At 35.0% G+C, this 22,193-nt stretch overlaps 1 protein-coding gene across 7 annotated transcripts in view; it reads left to right on the forward strand.

The window, feature by feature from the left end:
- The window catches only part of EPS8 (EGFR pathway substrate 8, signaling adaptor), a 176,411-nt gene that overhangs the window by 147,070 nt on the left and 7,148 nt on the right, over positions 1–22,193 (forward strand). For 6 of the 7 annotated variants that reach the window (XM_077870944.1, XM_077870945.1, XM_077870938.1 and 3 more), the window contains 4 exons: positions 2,410–2,540; positions 6,953–7,061; positions 7,933–8,076; positions 17,672–17,894. In XM_077870944.1, the coding sequence (XP_077727070.1) occupies positions 2,410–2,540; positions 6,953–7,061; positions 7,933–8,076; positions 17,672–17,894 (607 nt within the window). The remainder of the gene's footprint in view (positions 1–2,409; positions 2,541–6,952; positions 7,062–7,932; positions 8,077–17,671; positions 17,895–22,193) is intronic. The other variant, XM_077870941.1, reaches the window with a different exon arrangement.

Raw genomic sequence — 22,193 nt, forward strand, 5'->3', positions numbered from 1 at the left:
CTGTCATAGCTGAATAAAATTTTATTGTGTATATATAACACATCTTTACCCATTTATCTGTTGATGGACACTTCGGTTGTTTCCATATTGTGAAAAATGCTGCAGTGAACATGGAGATGCAGATATCTCTTCAAGATCCTAATTTCAGGGGCAGCCCCAGTGGCTCAGTGGTTTAGCGCCGCCTTCAGCCCAGGGCATGATCCTGGAGACCTGGGATCGAGTCCCACGTCAGGCTCCCTGCATGGAGCCTGCTTCTCCCTCTGCCTGCGTCTCTGCCTCTCTCTCTCTCTGTGTCTCATGAATAAATAAATAGAATCTTAAAAAAAAATCCTAATTTCATTTCCTTTAGTATTATACCCAGTAGTGGAGCTGCTGAATAGTATGGTAGTTCTACTTCTAATTTTTAAAAAGATTTTATTTATTTATTGGAGAGAGAAGGGGGTAACAAGCTGTGAGGAGGAGCAGAGGGAGAGGGAGAGAGAGAGCGAGAGAAACAGACTCCTTGCTGAGCAGAGAGCCCTACATGCGGCTTGATCCCAGGACACGGAGATCATAACCTGAGTTGAAGGCAGACGCTTAACTGACTGAACCACCCAGGCACCCTATTTCTAATTTTTTGAGAAACCTCCATACTGTTTTAAGATTTGTTAATTTATTTGAGAGAGAAAGAGCACATATGAGCAGAGAGAGAGCAGATTGGGTTGGCTGTGGAACAGAAGCAGAGAGAGATAGAATCCCAAGCAGACTTCCTGCTAAGCACAGAGCCAGACACCGGCTCAATCTCATGACAGGGAGATCATGACCTGAGCTGAAATCAAGAGTTGGACACTTCACCGACTAAGCCTGCCAAGTGCCCCCCTTCATACTGTTTTCCATAACAGCTGCACCAATTTAAATTCCTACCAACAGTATAGAGGGTTTCCTTTTTTTTTTTTTTCCCACATCCTTACTGACCACTTGTTATCTCTTATCTTTTTAATGATAGCCATTCTGACAACTGTAAGGTGAGGTCTCACTGTGATTTTGATTCACATTTCCTTGATGATTAGTGATATTGAGCACCCTTCATGTATGTTTGCCATTTGTATGTCTTCTCTGGAAAGATGTAGCTGTGCCCATTTTTTAACTAAATTGGGATTTTTGTTTGGTTAGTTGTTTGTTTTTTTTTTTTTTTCCTCTTGAGCTATATGAGTTCTTTATATATATTTGGGTTTCTAGTCCTTATCAGTATATGATTTGTAAACATCTTCTCTGATTCTATAGTTGCCTTTTCATTTTGTTGATGATTTAAGCTAAGATATTTAAATGGTGAAAATTGCTTTTTTTAATTTGTGTGTTGCAGTATATTCTAGGGAGATAAATTCTAAAGGAGCAATATAGTGTGGGTATTTTGACATTCACACTAGTCCATCGGAGAAACCCCACCTACTCTGTCTGTGTTTAAACACATCCCTACTCCTGCCAACTCTGTCATTAGGATGAACTATAGTAAACATGTATCTAAGACTTTTCTAAAACATTTCCAGGTTCAAATATTTTGCCCCAATGAGTTCATAAAGTTTAAATAGCCAAGGACCTCCATGCTTCCTGTTCTATTGTGCCTCTGCCATACTTCAGTTCACAAAAGGAGTATAATATCTCAACATGAATATTTTTTAGATCTTTTTTGGTCTTGTTTCTTTGTTTTTTTCCCCATAGCTTTGAAATCATGGTGCTTATTGGGTTGCAGAGACCTCAGTTACCCCTCCTGGTAGCACCCAGTAGGCTCATGTTGAAATTGTGTTAACTGCAACAAGAAATTACTCCAGTATTTTTTATCCTGCAGTATTAACTGTCAAGATCAATGAGTTTTTTGTCTTTTGTATTTCCCTCAACAGTAAATTTGATAATAATGGCCAAATTTTTAAATGCCATTTTTTTAAAAATGAAAAAAAAATAGGGTCTGTGTACATTTAAAGAATGAGAACATAGTATAATTTTAATGCACAGATTTTAGATGATTTTTATGTGATATATTTAGTATGCTAGAATGGTAGAAGTCTGTTTCTTAAACATAGAGCTCAAAGGCAAAGAGTTCTATTGTTGTTTTCAAACCAGTTTTATTTTATGTAAGCTGTTAAAGTCTACCTAATACCAAAATGAACTATTACTGAAATTCCCGAGGAAAGAATTTATTGCTTGTATACCCATTTATTTTCAAAATTATGATTTAGCTATTGTACTAATGACTTTTCCTATTATAAATAAGTCTTTGACAAAAATTTATCCACCCCCATTTTACAATTTGTTAATAATGGTAAAGCACTTGAAAATGAAACTGATCTCAATATGGTGGAGGGTTTTGTTGCTTGATGTTAGTAGTTATTCAAGTAGTCTTAGAGACTGACTCTTTTAATCTTCTTCTTTCAGCAGTCCAGTGTATCAGAGTATCCTCCAGCTGATGGGTATGCATTCAACAACATGTACACAAGAGGGCCCCAGCTGGACCAAGGGGAAGCCGCTGTGGCTTTTAAGCCAACTCCTAATCGCCACATGGATAGGTAACATTTCATGGGCACCATTTGGAGACCTGTGGATAACTGGCTTTGATTTAGTGCAAATAGAGGTCCTGGCGTCTGGATTGTTCACTACTTCTTTAAACTTTCCATCTGTTAATTGTTTGATAAAGTTTCAGTTGTTCCTTTATAGAATTGGTTTTGATAAACAAAGCCTCTAGTCTATAAATCTTACTGGAAAACCTCCAGCCTATAACTCTAATTTAGTGTAAATGCCTTTGGATGACTTTCCTTTTTTAAAAAGATGCTCTGACAAAATCTGTGAATTAAAAACAAAGAAGAATTGTTTTGAAACTCTCCATTAGTTTATACCAGATGGTCTCTAAGGATCTTTCTAGCTCTGTAACTTTCAAAGGAAACAACTTTCATCTTTCTCTCCCCACAACAAAAACAAACCTTCCTTTAGATAAAACTATTTCTAAATATAAACTAAGTATTTAGAAGGAGTCAGTGCCTTATTTGTCATTCTTGTCAGTTCATCTTATTATGTTGTATTTTCACTTTCCAGTTTTATATTTCATTTATTTTCCCATAGTTTCACTCTTGAAAAAAATTCAGTGTGGGCAAAGATGGGAGAATTGAGAGGAGGAGAAATACAGGCCCTGGAGGAGGTTCACTTTTCCAATCTTGTCTTCCAGCCTCTGCAAATGAGGTTGACATTGTGGCCAACCCAATACAAAAGAGAAAGAAAATAAAGTGAAAAAGATAAGGGAGAATGGTCATTCAGATGAAGTGGGGTAGAGAAGTTGCCCTGGTACCTTCCTACCTCAAAGCCTCACTCACCATGAGTTTTGCATTCCTTTCACTTCTTTTCACTATTCACTTTTCTTAATAGAATCTAAAGAAGGTGGGATTTAAAATGTTTTATTTTTGTTAGAAATGAAAACAAGTAATAGGTTACTGGTATGGAAATTTTACAGGTATTACTCTGAAGATGCCAGTAACACATTATATTGAGTGTAAAGTCAGCAATGAATAATACATTTTGAAAATGCCAACATATGAAATAAGTTTTAATTATAGATTCAGTTTTTAGTAGATAATACATGAAAATTATTTTCGAAGTTTAAAAATTATATCATTGAAATTCTTCTTGACTAACTTATTACTCATCCTAATATTTTATTTTTTCTTCTTTTTTAACATGTCAATATTCTGGAAATTATTTCAAGTTAGTAATTTTTACCTTTGTTGCATCTCTGTACTAAACCAAGATGGTTTTTCACAGTTAAGTAGCTGGAAAATCACTTGAGTACATTCCTCATGCGTGTCCAGAGTTCTAGTACATATTGATACAAGGAAATTTTGATCATGTTCCATCTTAAGACCACGTCTAGCACATTGTGGCCACTCAGCAACTGTTTGTAGATTTATTTGATTGATTTATTAAATGATTGAATAGGCACATGATAGTGTATCCAACATTTCAGAGACACCACCTACCTCTTCATCGTTTACCTGTAACTCCATTATGTATAGTATTGCTGATGGAAAAACCTCTGCCATATATTTTGGGCAGCTTACCATGAAGTGTTTTAAAAGTTTTCTTTGATCTTTATGGAGTATCAGGGGAAGTGTACTTCGTGATTATGTCTCTGTACCTTGTCTACTTCCCAATGGATTCAAACAGCTCACTTAAATTATGTGCAGTTAAAAAAATATATGCAGTTAAAGTAATGTTAATATTAAAAATAAACTCATGAAATAAAAAATACAAAATTAAGTAATCAAGAGTGGAGATAAGAATTAAAACTCTTGAAGTGTAGATTGACACCATGATTGAATTTCAGATTTGTCCGTGAAGTTCCTAGCTGTCAGCAAAAAGAAACATAACCATTTTCTGTTGTTAGGAAAAAGGAAGAAGTATATATCAATGTATTGGGATAAATAATGCTAGGGTTTTTTTTTTTACAATTAAATCCTCAAAAATATTTGTCTCATAGAACTTTATATAGGATGTGAGGGATGATATAAGGGACATTATTTATTTATTTTTTTTAAGTAGGCTCCATGTCCGGTGTGGTGCTCAATGCATGGCTCAAGAGTCTGATGCTTAACCAATTGAGCCACCCACCACCCAGTACACCGATGGGACATTATTTTTAAAGATTTTCCCCCCTTATTTAGAGAATACTGTGGTGAATATCAAAAGGTTTCTTTTAGTAACCTTTGAGAAATAAGAAATATAAATGGAATTTAGTGAAGGCAGTTAAATTTAGCCAGAGGAAGAATTAAAAAAAATAAATTGAATGGTGGATAGATTGTATATTTTAGTTATCCATGTGGATCTCACCTCTCAGCTGGCTATCATAATAGTGGCAGAATAGTTGACAGGCACCAGGATCACTGATGTTTTGTGTTGCTAAGAAAATGTGTCATCATTATTGCAAAAGCTATCTGAAAGTTCTGGTCTGATATGAAGTGCACAGAGGTTTGGCATTTGCTTTTGTAATTATTTTTATTACCCTAAACTTTATTACATGCCTGGAATGCAGTAAATACCATGAGAAGTATAGTCACTCTGCAGTGAAACTTACTATGCCATTAGGTAAACCACCTGTTGAGTTTAGAGCCCTCATCTTGAGGGATTACCGTTTATTGCTATCCAAAAGCAGTTCATGTTTTAGAGATGTCTCCAATCATTACTGACTCCATGTCTGCTCTCTATCAAGTGCGTATTTCTTACTTCAAATCAGAAACAGAGGCCATACACTTTGATACATTACAGATCTTTAAGAAACTTCCATATATCTGAAAAATCACAAAGTGTGATTTTCCGATTGATTAGTGTGGTCAATATCATAGCTAAATGTAATCTGTAGATGATAAGACATTGTAAACCATAAAGGTTTGTACATTTGAAAGCACTTTGTAAGTGCATGCTTGGCAGTCACCTCTGAGACACTCAAGATAACAAAGACTTCAAGGAGAACTACAGCAAACTTTTCTTTTTAACTTGTGGTTCAGATAGGCAATGGCAGACAGTTACTCTGCCCTTTGTTCTAGTACACTCAACTCTCTATATTTAATAGTGATTGTTTTCTAGATCATGGAAGGAGGGAACATGAGGGGAGAGAAAAAGATAGAAAACTGAAATTACTCCTTTTCTGACTTTTGGAGTGGTGAATTTTTGTATCCCTCCCAAATGAAATCTAAGTAGAATGAAACATATAAACTAAGGAATAGAGGTGGGGAGCCCATGGAATAGTTTTTAATTGTTATTATTGTGGTTCTTAATATACAGTAATTATTTGGCTACACTGTTACTCTCTCACTTTTTTTATTTTTTAATGTTTTAAAAATAGCCAATTGGTAACATCGCTTACAGGCCATCTTTTTTTTTTTTCATTGTCCCTTAACTCTTCTGGAGTTGCTAAGAGGTTGTACATTACCTGTGATGACAGGGTACATTGCATCCACAGTTGTCCTGCTGGCCCTGCTATGACTCAGTATTCCAGAGGACCTTGGTGGACCACTTGACGGAAACAATGAACAAACATCTTTAATTCCTTTCTGCTTTTTCTCTTGTAGAAATGAGTAGGAAATTGGAAAGGTAATTTAAGGAGAAGATGAGAGAGTAAAATTAATTAAAAAAAAAAGTTAAGGTTATTTTGTTTTGAAATGAAGAAAATATTAGTACATTGTTGATATATCAAGTTTTATTGTATTATATATAGAAGTATTTTTAAAATTATGTTAAATATATTAATGGTCATTTAATGATTAAAGGAAATGTTTGGTTTTTAAAGAAAGCTTTCTTTTAAAAAAATAGGACTCTTGGACCTGTTCTTACTATTAAAATAAATTTATAGGGAATTAATTAACTAATTAATTAAGAAGTGTTATTAGTCTTATACTTAATCTATACCTTCCCTTGCGGTTTAGGAACCGGACAAAGCTTTCCTAAAAATTGACACAGTCATAATTTTTTAAGATGAATTGAAAATATTGCTTGAATTAGTAAAACCAACATATAATTTAAATTGCCACTATGGAAATTGTCTTCAGTTTCCTTTAATTTTACAAAAAATGCTGACATTGATCTTTGTCCTAGTTCTTTCATGGTAGAGATGCTAATTAACAGAGCAGTATCCTAGTACATTTAGTGGACAAAGAATTCATAGATTTGCAGTCTACATTTGCCTTAATTAGTACCCACTAACCCTGTGACTTTCCTACTATTTATTTTTGCCCTACCCATAGTTTGCTCATTTTAATAGTAAAAATTCTGAAGTTATTTTTAGTTCTCACATTCTAGAAATATGATAAACTAAACTACTATTGAAATAATTTGTCAGAATATTTTCTGGTAGGAATTGACTTGCCTTAATGTTTTATTTCTCTTTTCAGCCTTTAGGAAGAGCTAGCTGAATGATAATTTCTCTTTCTTTTTATAGAAATTATGATCCACTCAAAGGACAACCCAAAAAATATGCCAAATCCAAGTATGACTTTGTGGCAAGGAACAACAGTGAGCTCTCAGTTCTAAAGGATGATATTTTAGAGGTAATAGAATTTTACTTTTTTTTAATACCCTTAATAAAATAGATTTATTGTATCTCTCTTTTGGTATAGATATCTAAACATACCTCAAAGAAAAGTTGAGGTCAAGAAATTGTTCTTCAGTATTATTTTATTTTATCAAGGATAAAAGTATACTATAGATGCCTATATCTATTTAGGAGAGGGAGTCGCTTCATCTTATTTTTTGTTTGTTGGGTTTTTCTAGGATATGAGGTGGGGGAAAGAAGTTGGATTTCTTGGCTTTCTTTGTCCTCTTTCTTTTTCTGTCCTTTATTTATTTTAGAATCAAGGCTAGTTATGTAAATGCATCAAAATATTTTAATAAGAGAAAGCATTTATTTCTTCCTGTGCTAGTACCCTGCACAAATGTATCCATCAGTAAGTAAGCTAATGATTCTGGGAATAATCTACTATGATTCTCAAATCTCTTTCTTAGATCATAACTGGAAGTTAATCTTCTTTGATATATAATGTGGGATAGTCACAGTAGTATTTGTGAAAATAGTGATTTTCATACTTTTCCTTCCTGTTTGAAGGATGTATACAAAGCCCTGTCCAAACAAGTCCTCCTAGTCACCTATAAGAACTTCAGATAATACAAATAGTAAAAAACTCTTGGCAGGTAATGAAGTCTTCAAGTATATTTTCAATAGTGTTTCCATGTCTGTTCTACACTAGTAATTATAATTATTAGTGTAACTCCTGGGAATCACCTTCAACCCATAATATATTGATATTAAGTCAGTTTATTAGAAGTGAAAAAACTTCCTTGGTCTAAGGAATAAAAATCGAATTTCCTTCATAGATTGTCTTTGGTATGGAATGATGCCTTCATTTTTTTGCATGATCACAGATCCTTGATGATAGGAAGCAGTGGTGGAAAGTTCGAAATGCAAGTGGAGACTCTGGATTTGTGCCAAATAACATTTTGGATATTGTGAGACCTCCAGAATCAGGATTAGGGCGTGCTGATCCACCTTATACACATACCATACAGGTATTTATGATTATTTTTTAGCAAAATTTAACTTTTATAAACTTCCAGATTCATCACTTGTCAATGGGACTTAAATACCTTTTGTGTATTAATCATTTTGAGACTTAATTTGTTGTACAATTTGTACAATTTATTTCCTAGGGTAATTGAAGGGCAATGGTGAAAGATATAGGGAAGAATTATATATATCTTTTTTCTGATTTATTTCTTCAGGAAATTGCTCAAAATGTTTACCAGTAAGTGACTGTTTCTCTGAATGATATTTTTACCCATCCTACAATGCTTCTGACATTTGGAGAGGTAGTATTTTTGCCTCTTCACTTTTCTACCCATAGCCTTCCTATCTGGTGACTTCCTCTTGATGGAGGGTGACACTGAGACAGTGGTGTAGTGTCGAGCCACTCATCTTCACCATCTTTTGCCCTCATTCTCTTAAATGTTCCACCACGGACTAACAGTGAACTTCTTCTCAGCTTACACCAACACATGAGTATTCAGTTGGACTGTAATATTTTTCCTCTCTTGATTTTGTGATTAAAATACACTTATGATATAGGGTAGATAGGTCAGGTTCTTCTTCAGTTTTGAGTGACATATTTTCAGGACTTTGCTGACCCTGTGTATCTCATTCACCCTAACATCTGAACTCACTATTAAACCCTTGGGATTTTTGACCTATGACAGGATCTCTAATGTCTGGTCTGCTAGCAGAGGCAGAATGGATGGAACATCTTGTGTATAGCCTGTAAACCTCTGGTAGCTTCCGTATCATACTCCCAGGAAGAATTATTTTAATTTCAGAATCTTGAGCAAAAGATCACAACTGGCCCCATAATAATGTCATAAATTTGAGTAGAACCTGCATAGAATATGCAGTGAGATAATTAATTTTCATGCCAGATCTAGGCTTAGTAAGATACCTGTTATCCAAACCTAGAATAGTGATCATACTCCTGATGCTATGACCTTTCTCATTTAGTTACTTTTGGCTCCTCATGGCATTTAAGTGAGTACAGGTCCCCTACTTATCCAGAGTGACTTTTGGCTTTTTTTAGAATCCAAAAGCTAAGCAGACTTTTAAAATAAAGAATTAGTGTACAATTTATATATCTTGATAACATAAAGTGATGACAGTAGAGATTGTTTGCCGTGCTTGTTTTGACTGGTCTGATGTGCATATGATTATATACTTAATTTATGTTCATGATTTGTCATTAGCTGTTGATGCCAAAGAAGGAGTTTGAGTTATTCAAGGTATGGTCTGCTCTATTTCCTGTGGATTTTTGAAGTGATTTTTCCAACTTAGTCTGAATACCTTTTTCTTTCCTAAGTTCTTTCTTTTCTGATTTTGAGATGTGGTTACCTAACAAAGGCTCCTGCCTGGTTTATAAATGCCAGTTCTTTACATTCTTTTCTGTAGAGATTTAGACCAAATGCCTCAAACAGTGTTAAAGAGTATATGCTTGAAATATATGTCTAAAATATAGAGTAATAGAGTGTATACCCTTTGAACTTAATGGAATGTTTTTAACAATTAACTTGTGATAAGCTATAGGAAACAGTGTTCACAAAGGCTATCCCTAGATGCTGCATATGAACAAGATCTAAGAGTTTATATTTTAGAGTTAAAAACAATTATTCAAGTTTTGTGTGTGTGTACAGGGTTGCTAGGAATGAGTAAATCTAGTACAATGCCTAAAACTTGCAAACAGTATCAATTCTAAGTATTTTCTCCCACCTGAGATTTCCTAAGAAATTTAAACCTCTTTTACCTTTGCCTATATACTGCGCAGTCTTGTCTTCCTCAATTCTGATTCTTGGCCTGAGCCATCAATTGACATTTCTGTTTAATGGTTGCTTCTGTTTAAAACTGAAGCAAAACTATTAATACATGTAATGGGTATGGAGAGTACTTTTTGAGAACATAAAATCTATTCCTCTTTTCCTGAACAGAGCCTCATCTTATATTTTTGTCAACTTTGGCACAACCAAGAAATTTTTTAAGTGCTCACAAGTTTTGGGAGTTTGTTTTGCTTCTTTATGTAAATAGAAATGTGTGGGTACTGCTTATTTGGGCTGTTTCCTTTTAAGCTTTTCAACACTATCTGACTGTCTTCTAAAAATTTCTGGATGCAACTCTGAATGGAAACATGTGGAAACATTATAGAAGCTGTGTGTGTGTGTGTGTGTGTGTGTGTGTGTGTGTGTGTTTAGGTTAAGAGCCCTACTTTTAAAAGGTATTAAAAACAGTTTATTTTTTAACAGCTCCTGAAAACTTTGGGCTGAGCCCAACGAAACCACCAAAATCTTGTAAAATTTTAATACGTAGGCTTGACAATCTGCTATCTGGCATAAATCATACTCTGAAAGAATTCCTATTCTCAGAGCATTTGTAACAAACACACACACAATGACTAGATAAAGTAAGCTGGAAAATAAGAGCAATTTTGGAAATATATGCCAATCATTTTATATCTGTAAGAATAGCATTATTAGTTACCTTTATCTAAAATATCTAAAGAAATACTCTGTGTCTTATTTCAAAATTATAATAAAGGTACCACTGGGATCCCTGGGTGGCGCAGCGGTTTGGTGCCTGCCTTTGGCCCAGGGCGCAATCCTGGAGACCTGGGATCAAATCCCACGTCGGGCTCCCGGTGCATGGAGCCTGCTTCTCCCTCTGCCTCTCTCTGCCTCTCTCTCTCTCTCTCTGTGACTATCATAAATTTAAAAAAAATTTATAATAAAGGTACTACTATGTTTATGTAGACTCCAGGGCTCCTAAACCCCTTGCGTTATAAGACTCCACTGGATTACAAATAAATCAAAAGCAATTCTGTGTCTTATTGGTCTCTTCATTCATTCACCTCCCAAATATTTATTGAGTGCTAGGATCTTGCATTTGATGAAAAGAAAGACAGAAAGCCTAGTACTGAGCAGATCCTCCATAAAAGCCTGCTGTCTGGAGTCAGAATCTCTAACCCATCTGCCAGGGCTTGGCTCCTTTGTGCTTGGAGTATTAGAAGCTATGGCCCTCTCTCTCCTCTGAAATGGATGGCATACTTTCCCCTTGGTATCTTCTATTCATTGAGATCAAAATTTTGAGGGAATTTAAAGTAACTTCTTGCAAAACCATTTTAGATCCCTGTTATATACTGCAGAAGGATACGTAGTGATTAATTGTTTAAGCTCTCTTCACATGCACAGATAGCAATGGTATGACCCTCCAGAGTAGATAGGGCCAACGGTCAATGCTCATGCTGTGGGCCAGGCATGATTTAAGGACTTCACAAATACTAATTCATTTAATTCCAACAGCAATCTTATGAAATTAGGCACATTTTTTATATGAAAAAACCAAGGTATGGAAAAATAAGTTACCCACAGTTACACAGCTGCGTAAAGCCAGAATTGGGACCCAGAACTCTGGACTCAGAGCCAGTGGTGAATCAGGCTTAGAAAAGATTGTTTTCTCATTTGTATATACATATGGTTTTCACTATATGAATCGCTTCAGGGACATTTTCTCAGAATAGCTTTACCATGCATTATATTGTGATAAAGTTATTCTGATAGTTGCTATCTTTAGACTGGGATTTTTGCCTTATCCATCCAATCCTTGGATTTCATGAATTCTTTCCCTTTTTTTTTTCATCATTTAGGAAAATAATCCAAGTTACATAATTTACTTAGAAAGTAGACGTTTTGTGAATGGTGGGAATAAGGGAATTAGATGTAAACTGTTCCATGTGGCATCTACAAGTCACCAATTGTTTTAAAATGCATACAGTCGTGACTCTTAGTTTTCATACCCATTGGGTTTCCTACAAAGACTAATGGTGGTTCCTGGGTGAGGGGCACAAGAGCCGCACTTGCCTGTTGTTCACACACTCTTGGTTGAAGATTCTCTTCTGATAGCAGGGATGCTAGTACTGGTAACAGAAGTAAATAGGTGTTGAATTGCCACCTGATGTCCCTGAGAGTCTGGGTTATTTAATATCCTCACATTTGGAGTGATTTTTCACAGCTCTATAAAGACTGCCATTCCCACCTAATGTGTTTCCCCCATGGGTTCCACAAAGTTTTAAAAATAAAAAGGAAGGACGTAATGAAGAACCTAAGAAAGACATGGAACATTGAAAAAAGATTTAATGAAATCACAGGGAAAAAGAAGTAGGTGCTTATGAGAGATTATGGAAAAATAAAGATAAATAACATACCTGTTAATAAAAATTTTGTTGTAGAGCATTCTAAGACTTTTTGTATGTTAGCTGGGCAAAAGATCAATATCCAGTGTGCTTTCTCCCCATCTGGAACCTACTCACCGCATAGTTTCCTGATATTTCTTTTGACTTGATTCCCAGACCTCTGGCACTGTGAGTGTTCATCTACTAGAATTACCTTTTGCCCATATAGATTCTCATGCTATACGAGAGCAGAAACTAACCCCTCCCTGCTATTTTTTTTTTTAAGATTTACTTATTTATTCATGAGAGACACAGAAAGAGAGAGGCAAAGACATAGGCAGAGGGAGAAGCAGGCTCCCCACAGAGAGCCCGATGCGGGACTCACTCCTGGATCCCAGGATCACACCCTGAGCTAAAGGCAGTTGCCCAACCACTGAGCCACCCAGGCATCCCGAACCCCTCCCTGCTGTTATTTCTGGTGTACTCAAAGGCTTGACTAAAGAAGTCTTTCATTTATTAATAATTATTAAGTCTATGTGCTTATTACTATCATAGATAGTCTTACTCTACCAAGGTGCAAATAATTATGATTATCTGGTCATTATGGTCCTGTGAATGATACAGAAGGCTTCCTATCTTCTCTGTTTCCTAGCAAGAGATACTGTGAGAGTTTGGAAAAAGCCCCAATTTAGATATTGATTTGCAAGGATTCTAGTCCTGATTCCATCACCAACTAGCTGTGTGACCTTAAAGAAAGTGTTTTGTTTTTCTGTGTTCCAGTTTGCTCAGCTGTGAAATGGAGAGGGTCAATGACTTTCATGATCTCTACAGTCCAGTCTAGATAGAAACTTCTGGTATTTTTCTCCATGTATGTTTAAATAGCCCTAAATTAGAAATGGAAATATTTCCTGTGGGTGACTTTTAAGCCACTAGCAGTACCAGTTTCACCCCATGTTATGAATGCTCTGTTTTTCAAGCTCAATCCAGATATTCAGATACTGCTAGACAGACAGTAACCATTTTACTAGAGATGTTTTCATATTCACTTCCAGCAGACCAACTACCTGATAATGTTCACTTATTTAAAATGTGTTTTTTAAAATTAATCTCATGGGACGACTGGGTGGCTCAGTGGTTACACGTCTGCCTTCAGCTCAGGTCATGATCCCAGAGTTCCAGGATCAAGTCCCACATTAGGCTCTTCGTGTGGAGCCTGCTTCTCCCTCTGCCTGTTTCTCTACCTCTCTCTCTCTCTCCTTCTCTCTCTCTATCATGAATAAATAAATAAAATCTAAAAAAAAAATCTCAGAACAGTCTATTCATCTATTAATTAGAGGCATAGTTTTTTAGATAAGGATGCTTACTTTTTACTCTTGCCTCATGTGTTGACATTTTCCCAAATATTTCTTGCAATGATTTGAATAGTCCTCTCCCTCTCCCTCTGTTGTTTTCTTTCTCTTTCTTTCTTTCTTTCTTTCTTTCTTTCTTTCTTTCTTTCTTTCTTTCTTTCTTTCTTCTTTCCTTTCTTTCTCATCTATAGATATAGATGACTATATATGGTTACTATTTGTATGTAGTAATGATTGCTCAACATGCACATATACAGAATTATAAAATTCTGCTTATAGTTTAAACCTAAAGCTCACTAAAACACACCATGATATATATTTCCTTCTGTAAAGTCAACTTTTAAATAGGAATCAGCCTTTTATTTAATGTGTTCCAATTGTATTCTTTATAAGCTATAAGATGAACCTATCTTAATATTTCAAAATCACAGTACTCTAATATACATATCGTTACTGAAATACTCTATACTGTTTACACTGTAGCATGATTCTATATAATTAGTTTTCCATGGCTAGATAAGGGTAATGGGAATTAATTATATATTTACAAGCACCTTCATTGGTTGATTTGTGGACAGGTAATTTTACTGTCAAAAACTAATTTGCTCATGTGTTCTGATATTTGATGTGAATTGTAATCGATATTATTTTAGTTCCATCTCCTGTGTTCATTTTCTCATTTGATGTGATTTGCTCCATTTTCCTAATAGCAATTACTTGGCGAGCTGTCAGAGGTAACCCACATTTGTTCCCTCATGGCACTTCTTTTTAATATCATTTTTTGGATTCAATTTCTGGACTTAACACCCTCCAAATGTTCCAGCTGTGCCTTTTTTTTTTTTCCACCACAGAGTTCCAAAGAGACCAAATTTAGAGGAAAAATGTGCAGGTTAAAATTTTAAGAACAGTTCAATTTCAATGGCTTTGTTGGGCTTGCTTGCATAACTCCCTCTCTGAAGCAGTATCTTGAATGAATCAGGAGCTTATCTCTAAATAACTTTCTTTAACCCTGGAGAATTTCAGCTTTTGTGGCTAAAGAAAAGTGACTCATTCTGACTTAATTATCAATAAGAAAGTAGATTTGCCACGGAGTCTAGTAATTCGGACTCCTTTCAGAGAAACAAAAGACAAAGAAAGATTTTGTTTTAAACAAAACTTTAAATGTATCTGTGGCAGATGAAAGGCAATAGGTAAGAGGGCAACAGTCCCTGTACAGAAGTTGGTCCACATCAAGGTGACCATTCATGCTGGTTTGCTCACAACTGAGGGGTTTTAGGGACATGGGACTATTCCATACTAATCTGGGAAAGTCCTGCTGGGCAAACCAAGAAGTTTGGTCAAGATTTTGCTGGGGGGGGGGTGGTGGGGGGCAGGATTTAGAGCTTCAGCCCTTGGTTCAGGAGAAGAAAGTTCAGGTTTAGTTCTGCTCTCCAAGACTTCCCATTTATTGAGGAGCCATCAACTTGGATCTGCCTCCAACCAAAAATAACCAAGAGACAAATAATGAAGGGAGGAACAGTCGCTGGGTGGGGGGTAAAGGAAAGTGAAGAAGATTGAGAGGGACACAGAAAAGTGATTTCAAGAGGCAATACTGATCTTCTGTTTCCTCTGCACCAAGAATGACGAATCAGTTTCCAAAGGAAAGCTGCCTTGGTTGCTGTTTCTGAGCAGGTTCTAATGATTTGAGGAAACGCTTTTCCCCTTTTCATTCCATGCGTTGGAAACATGAGGCAGGAAGAAAGGACTGAGAAAAGGGGAAAATATGCAAGTAAATTCATGAAAAGTTTTCATATGGTTTCTCTTTAATCCAATATTTATGTTTAAAGCCTTTTTCTGGTAGGTTATATGGATAAAGTTGCATGATACAGCAACGCCAGATGAATGAGATGAGACACAATTCAGGCTTGATTTTAACAGTCACACACAGCATATCCCGTTTTTCACAGTATCATTTGATGGATAGCAAAACACTAGCCGCTCTTGTTTTTATGAAAGCAGGAAATATGAATCATATCATGGAATGCAGGGCTGATAGCATTTGTTTGTTTATGCTTTAAAAACAATAATTTAAACTGACACTTGAGATCCTACTGTGAGAATTCACTAACCCTTTATGAAATTATGTGCAAAGGATATTCTTGTCAAGGGCACATTGCATATACATTAATCAGATGACTTTGGTGTGTGCTAAGTATATTTTGGTGATATTTGCTGTATTTTGGTTGCTTTCAAATATTTTATTGGCCCAAATATAGGAATATTGTTTTATGGGAGATCACAATAATAAAATAGATGCTATTATTGAATATAATAGGAATGTTTTTAGCCTCCACTGATGAGGGCCAGCAGTCTCTGTTTCTGTCCCATCTAACTCCATGGCGAGCTCTTATAAATCTTATTCCCTATTTCTTCCCTCCCTCTTCCCTTCCCCCTTCTGTCCTGTCTCCCATATCTATCTAGTGGCATTACAAGCTCTTCTTTCACTTCTGCTTTCATGTCTGCTTTATACCCTTCCCACCTGCCTCACCCCACTGGCTGGTGAGTGGTAGCAGTCAAACAGCAGAGAAGAAGAACCAGGGTTTCTTCCCACACTGGTTTCCACAGGTGTTACTCATTTGCTGTGAAGGCGACTATGATGGTGTGGTTTTGGGTTTCTGTTGTTGTTGTTGTTGTTGTTATTATTTTCTTTCTGAGTAATGACTTAATTTTAAAATGTGTGTGTTGTGTAGTTTTATGTTTTTCATCTCTGTGGAAATTGGGGAAGCTTCTTCTAAAATCAATATCACCTTATATTTGGGCCAATTTAGGAATTAAAAGTAAATCCTGTTCTGCCCAAAGGACCAGATTACCAAAAGGCCTACCTTTTGCATTTTTTTTCTGCTAATCTTGAATTTTAGCATAATTAAAATTGTGTCAGTGCAGATCTAAGCTTTACCTAAATTATAAGTCATTGTTCTGTATCTTTGATTCTACCAAAAAACACCAAAAACAAAAAACAACCAAAACCTGCCTTTTGAGAATTTGGAACTTGTTATAATGCAGTTATCTATTAGTTAAAATTATTTTGTTTAAAGTTGTAACTCTTCTGTGTAGTTTAATTAGGGAATATACAAAAATACAGTTTTTAATAGCCTAACAATGATTATTTAAAAATTACTGAAAATGGGCACTGAGGGGGGCACTTGATGGGATGAGCACTGTGTGTTATACTATACACACACTGTGTGTGTTGGCAAATCGAACTCCAGTAAAAAAATATACAAAAAAATAAAAATTACTGAAAGTTATTGTGGATTTTAACACATTAGCCTTTTTAAATGCAAATCCCCACATGGACTTTTTAAAATACATGTTTTCAAGTTGCAGTAATAAATATTTAAAGACCATACCATTATCCTTACCACCACCTACCCCACAGCATTCCTGTTTAACAAGGAAAGTTTCTGATTTTTATAAGTTGACATTAAGATAATGGCAGAAAGTGTTATGACTTGGAAAACATTAACAACATTTAAAAATTACTTATTTATTTTAAAACATAGTCCTTTTACCTACTGAGATACTACTTTTTCTTAACAAACTGCATGGAAACAGTATAATTAAACATTATTTAATCCAGCAATATTTTTAAACTAAGGAGTAATTAATGCTTTATGTTACTGATATTTTAATTTCCAGGGCAGTTAGAGGTTAATATTGATGGAAATTATAATCAGAAATCTTTTGACCTACCCTGATCTTGTGTGATTCCAAGTTCTAATCTTATTTTTTTAATGTTTATGACTATTATCAATACTACTATTTACTATTGGTAAACCTTTTTGACTCCTTAATTTACATTTTGAATTTGAACAAATATGTAGACTACTTAAATGATTTCTAATGATCATTGTATCATATACGATTGGAGGTGTGTGTATGTACACACATTTACTATGGATTTGTAGGTAAGTTAACAAATAAATAGCCAAATAAACAGTCATGTCAAAGTATATACTATTTTCCTAGCCTAGGTTTCATATTTTTGCAATTTCAAATTAATTATTTGTCTTTTTATAGAAACAAAGGATGGAGTATGGTCCAAGACCAACTGATACTCCCTCTGCTCCATCACCTCCTCCAACACCGGCTCCTGTTCCTGTCCCCCTTCCTCCTTCTACTCCAGCACCTGTTTCTGTGCCAAAGGTCCCGGCAAATGTAACCCGTCAGAACAGCAGCTCCAGTGACAGTGGTGGCAGCATTGTGCGAGATAACCAGAGACACAAACAACTTCCAGTAGACCGTAAGTTTCCCAGGGAAGCAAAAATGTACAGTTTCTTCTGTGAATTAAAAGGACTGCTAAGTAGAATATTGTTTATTATTAGTTCTCTTGGTATTAAACATTGTTAAATATAAATAATGGTCCTTCATATGTGCATGGTACTTCAAAGATTGCAAAGACTTTCTTTCATCTAGTTTCTTGTCTTTCAAATCATTCTAAGAAACAGGTTCTCTCTACTCTCTATCTTTTGTGTATAGTTTTACACATATTCCAATATATTGTGGTGGTTGAATGCAGACTCTGGAGCCAGACATATTTGAGTTTGTATAGTAAAACACCACTTATGGCCATTGACCTTCAACCATTTAATAATTCTCTGTATACTTCAGTATCTGAAAAGTGGGGGAAAAGAATGGCATCTTCTAGGAAAATCGTGAGGGTTTAATGAAGTATAATTCATGTAAATCATTTAGATCAGTCATTCTCACCCAGAGATGGTTATGCCTCTTTCCTCCAAGGAATATTTGGTATTATCTGGAGATGTGTTTTGATCACAGTTTGGGTGGATGCTACTGGAATCTAACAGGTAGAAGTAGGTATGTTTAGCAACATCCTACAATGAACAGATCCATCCCTGAACAATAGAATTATCTAGTCCAAGACATCAGTGATGCTGAGGTTGAAAAACTGATTTTGACCAGTATGACACACAAAAAGCAGTCCAAATATTTCTTTCTGTCATCTTCAGCATCATAATCATCTTTGTCCTGCTCCTCTTCCTCTATTTGTGACATACACATGCTCACTTAACATAGTCAACCTACCAATACCAGGTCAAATTCGCCTTCTAAATTCAGGGCTTTTTTAAATTTAGACTTCAGCTTTGTATTTTCATAAAATTAAGTTTGATTTTTTATATGAATGATTTCTGTGAAAATCAGATTAATTAATTAATTTATTTATTGAAAATCGGATTTTAAAAAGCTGAAAGAAAAGACACTCTGGCAAACTTTGGATTATCCTTGTTTGTCATGTTGAACAGCAGTGTAGATAATTTGAAAATTGAAGATAATTCTGAGATAATTTTTATTATTTAATTTTCAAATTATGTTTGTATAATTATTATTAAATTACTTTGCTTTACCTATACTGGACATGTAAAAATTCTTCAAAAACTAGAGCACCAGGAAGATACTTCTTCAGTGTGTGTGTGTGTGTGTGTGTGTGTGCACACGTATATATATATAAATAGTGTCTTTTGTTCTCTCAGTGTGCCTTCTTCTAGGGCTCAGTTCTGGGTTCTTCCCTCCACATAAACATACTTTTACTCTAAGTAAACAATCTATTTCTATTTCTTTTAGTATTGTTGGAGAAGGAATGACTCTCAAATTTGTCTTCATATCAGATCTCATCTCTGCCATTCACATACAAGTATTGAACTATTAACTGCATTTTTTAAAAAGATTTACTTATTTATTTTAGAGAGGGAGAGGGGCCAAAGGAGAGAGCGAATCTCAAGCAGATTCCCTACTGAGTGCAGAGCCTGATATGGGGCTCAGTCTCATGACCCTGAGATAATGACCTGAGCTGAAATCAAGAGTCAGACACTTAACACACTGAGCCATTCAGGCACCCCTGAACTATTAACTTTAAAACTAAGATTGGATGATTAGATTCAGAACCAATTTACTGAATCTTTCACTCCCATTTTCATCTGACATTTTTCTTACCTCAATAAATCATAGCTACATCTATTCAGTTGTAGTCATTCTTGATAAATTTTAAAAGAAGGTAATATATCTATATCTATATCTATCTCTCTATCTATATATATACATACACACACGTACACCATTTTTATTTTTTGGGCCATTACCCCACACCCCTTATTGCTGCCAAAACCACATGGGCTGGGGGCTACCCAAACCCCTCCTGTGTGTGGCTGGAAAACTTTGTTGTTTATTGGGTTTTTTTTTTTTTTTTGAATAAAAAAGATTCTACTAAAAAAAAAAAAAACCCAAAAAACAACAAAGTTTTCCAGTATAAATAAATAAATATATATATATATATGTATATATATATAATGTATATAGATAGATAGATATAGATATAGATATCTTCCTGTTGTAGAAATACTGGCTAAATACAATAAGCATTAACCTATTTTTATAGGCTATTTTATACTTCCCCAAAGTAGAGCAGATTTACCACCTTACCATATCCTGTGGTTGGTAAGTAGTGGAAAAGTGAAGTTTTAGAGAAATGATTGTGCAGCTAAAGTGTAAGAGAGAATATGTGTGTAGAAGTTTAATACGCTACTAATTTTTTTAAATTTTGTGTATTTTTTTAAAAGATGCTTTTATTTTTCTCAAAGACACTTAAAGACATAGTTTTGAGATGAGATGTTCTATAAATATTTTTATTGATTTCCCTAAGGAAACTTTCCTCTTGGAAATGACTGTTCTTTTTTTCATTTTTACCACAAGTTGGTAACATTTCCTTTCTTTGATACGTCAGCGCAGTAATCTTTGACACGGTGGCACTCTTTCCAGGCCTAGATCAGAGTTCATAGGCATCTAGTCCCCATTTGGAACAGTCTGTGGATCAGGACAGTTTGTTCTTTGTCCTAGTCTAAGAAACTAAGAATAACCTAATGGGAAAGAGGCATAGTTTGAATACTTTAAAGATAGAGAACTCTCCTGATAATTGTGACTCATCACTTTTGAATCTGTTTTTCATAAGTAAAAGGGTGACACTGGTATATAAAATGTATACATCTCTCCCCATATTAACATCCATACTTGTTGCTTTATAATAATAAAAGTTTGCATTTAAATAAATGTATTTCTTTTTATAAAACAATTATTTTCATGACAACTTTTCCTGAGCACACTTTTGGAGAAGTTTTTCTGAATGAATGTGGGGGCTTCTCAACAGTCTTTTAGAAACAGACAGACATACTTAAATATATATTTCTTAATAGCCAGGTTTCTCTCAAGCCTTTTATGCTTCCTACATTGTCTACTTACTGCCTAGACTTCTGATAAAAATAAAATGGAAGAAATTGGAAAGTGAATACTCAAAGTTACTAAATAGCCATAAACAAGGAAAAAGTCAGCATGCCTGTTTTTAAAAATGTAGCAGGTAGTAAGAGTGAGACAGGGACAGTTCTTTTGCTGAGGTAACTATGGTTGCCTATTCAAACTGGCTGCTTGTTTTCTAAGCTACTCAAATTGGCTAATTTCGAGATTCAAAAAGGCTTTCCTCTTATCACTTTTGAAGATACCAATGCTTTAGGTATTTTGCATTTTTTCCACTTCCTCTGAAATGTTAGGCCTTTTATTTGGATTTAATCTTTTGTAATCAGAAGTGTTATTTCAGCAAGAGGTGTAAAGTTAGTCTGGTTTGTTACTTTGTGGTAGAACATTGCAAATGGAAACCAAAAGCCAGGAGCACAGCAGGAGAGGTTTTTGTACTCCTCTGTTACACTGTGGACTAGAGGTGATCATACAGTGGCTAAGTTAATAGATAAGAAAATAATTCTCTTAGTGTGGCAATACTCCTTCTCTTTTACTCCTTTGAGATGTGCTCGTATTGTGTGTGGCAGTTGGATGCAGTGAGTTAAAAGAGCTAATTAGCAAAGTGCATATAGTGTATTACTTAAATGAACCAATCAGTGATATTCCTGTTCACCCTCTCTAGACCCCTGGTTCTTTCTCCCTCTCACCCTTCATTTTTCCTGTTTCTGTCTTTTGACTTATCAGAAGGTTTCCTGAATACCTAAGGCATTAAAAAATTAGACTGAAGTAACTATTTGGTTATTACACATTTTCATTTACTTCCCAAGGACATCAAATGCTTTCTGAGACATTCTCCCTTGAGGAAAAAGAGAAAAGAAGGAAGGAAGGTAAGCAGGTAGGAAGGATGGATGGAAGGATCATAAAACAATGGTCACAATAAAAGAAAATATCATAAAACAAGGGTCACAAAAAGAAGCTGTTTTAGTAGCTAGATATTGCCACTTGCCAAGTTAATTAGTTAACTGGATTACTATATCAGTTCTCAACTTAATCCTTGAAGGTTATATACAATTAATATCTATGTGTATATGTGTGTGCATATATACATAATACATATATATGTAATCATATATAATGTAATATGTGTATATATGCATATAATGTTTTTAAATATACAAATACATTATTCTCTTTCCCATACATTAATTTTTCCCCATTTTTCTCATAAAGACATATGCATATACAAATCTTTCCCATAAGCATAAAATGGGTTGGGGAAAGGGATAATTTGTAAGTTAAT

Source organism: Canis aureus, chromosome 25, assembly GCF_053574225.1.
Source record: "Canis aureus isolate CA01 chromosome 25, VMU_Caureus_v.1.0, whole genome shotgun sequence".
Classification (NCBI taxonomy): domain Eukaryota; kingdom Metazoa; phylum Chordata; class Mammalia; order Carnivora; family Canidae; genus Canis; species Canis aureus.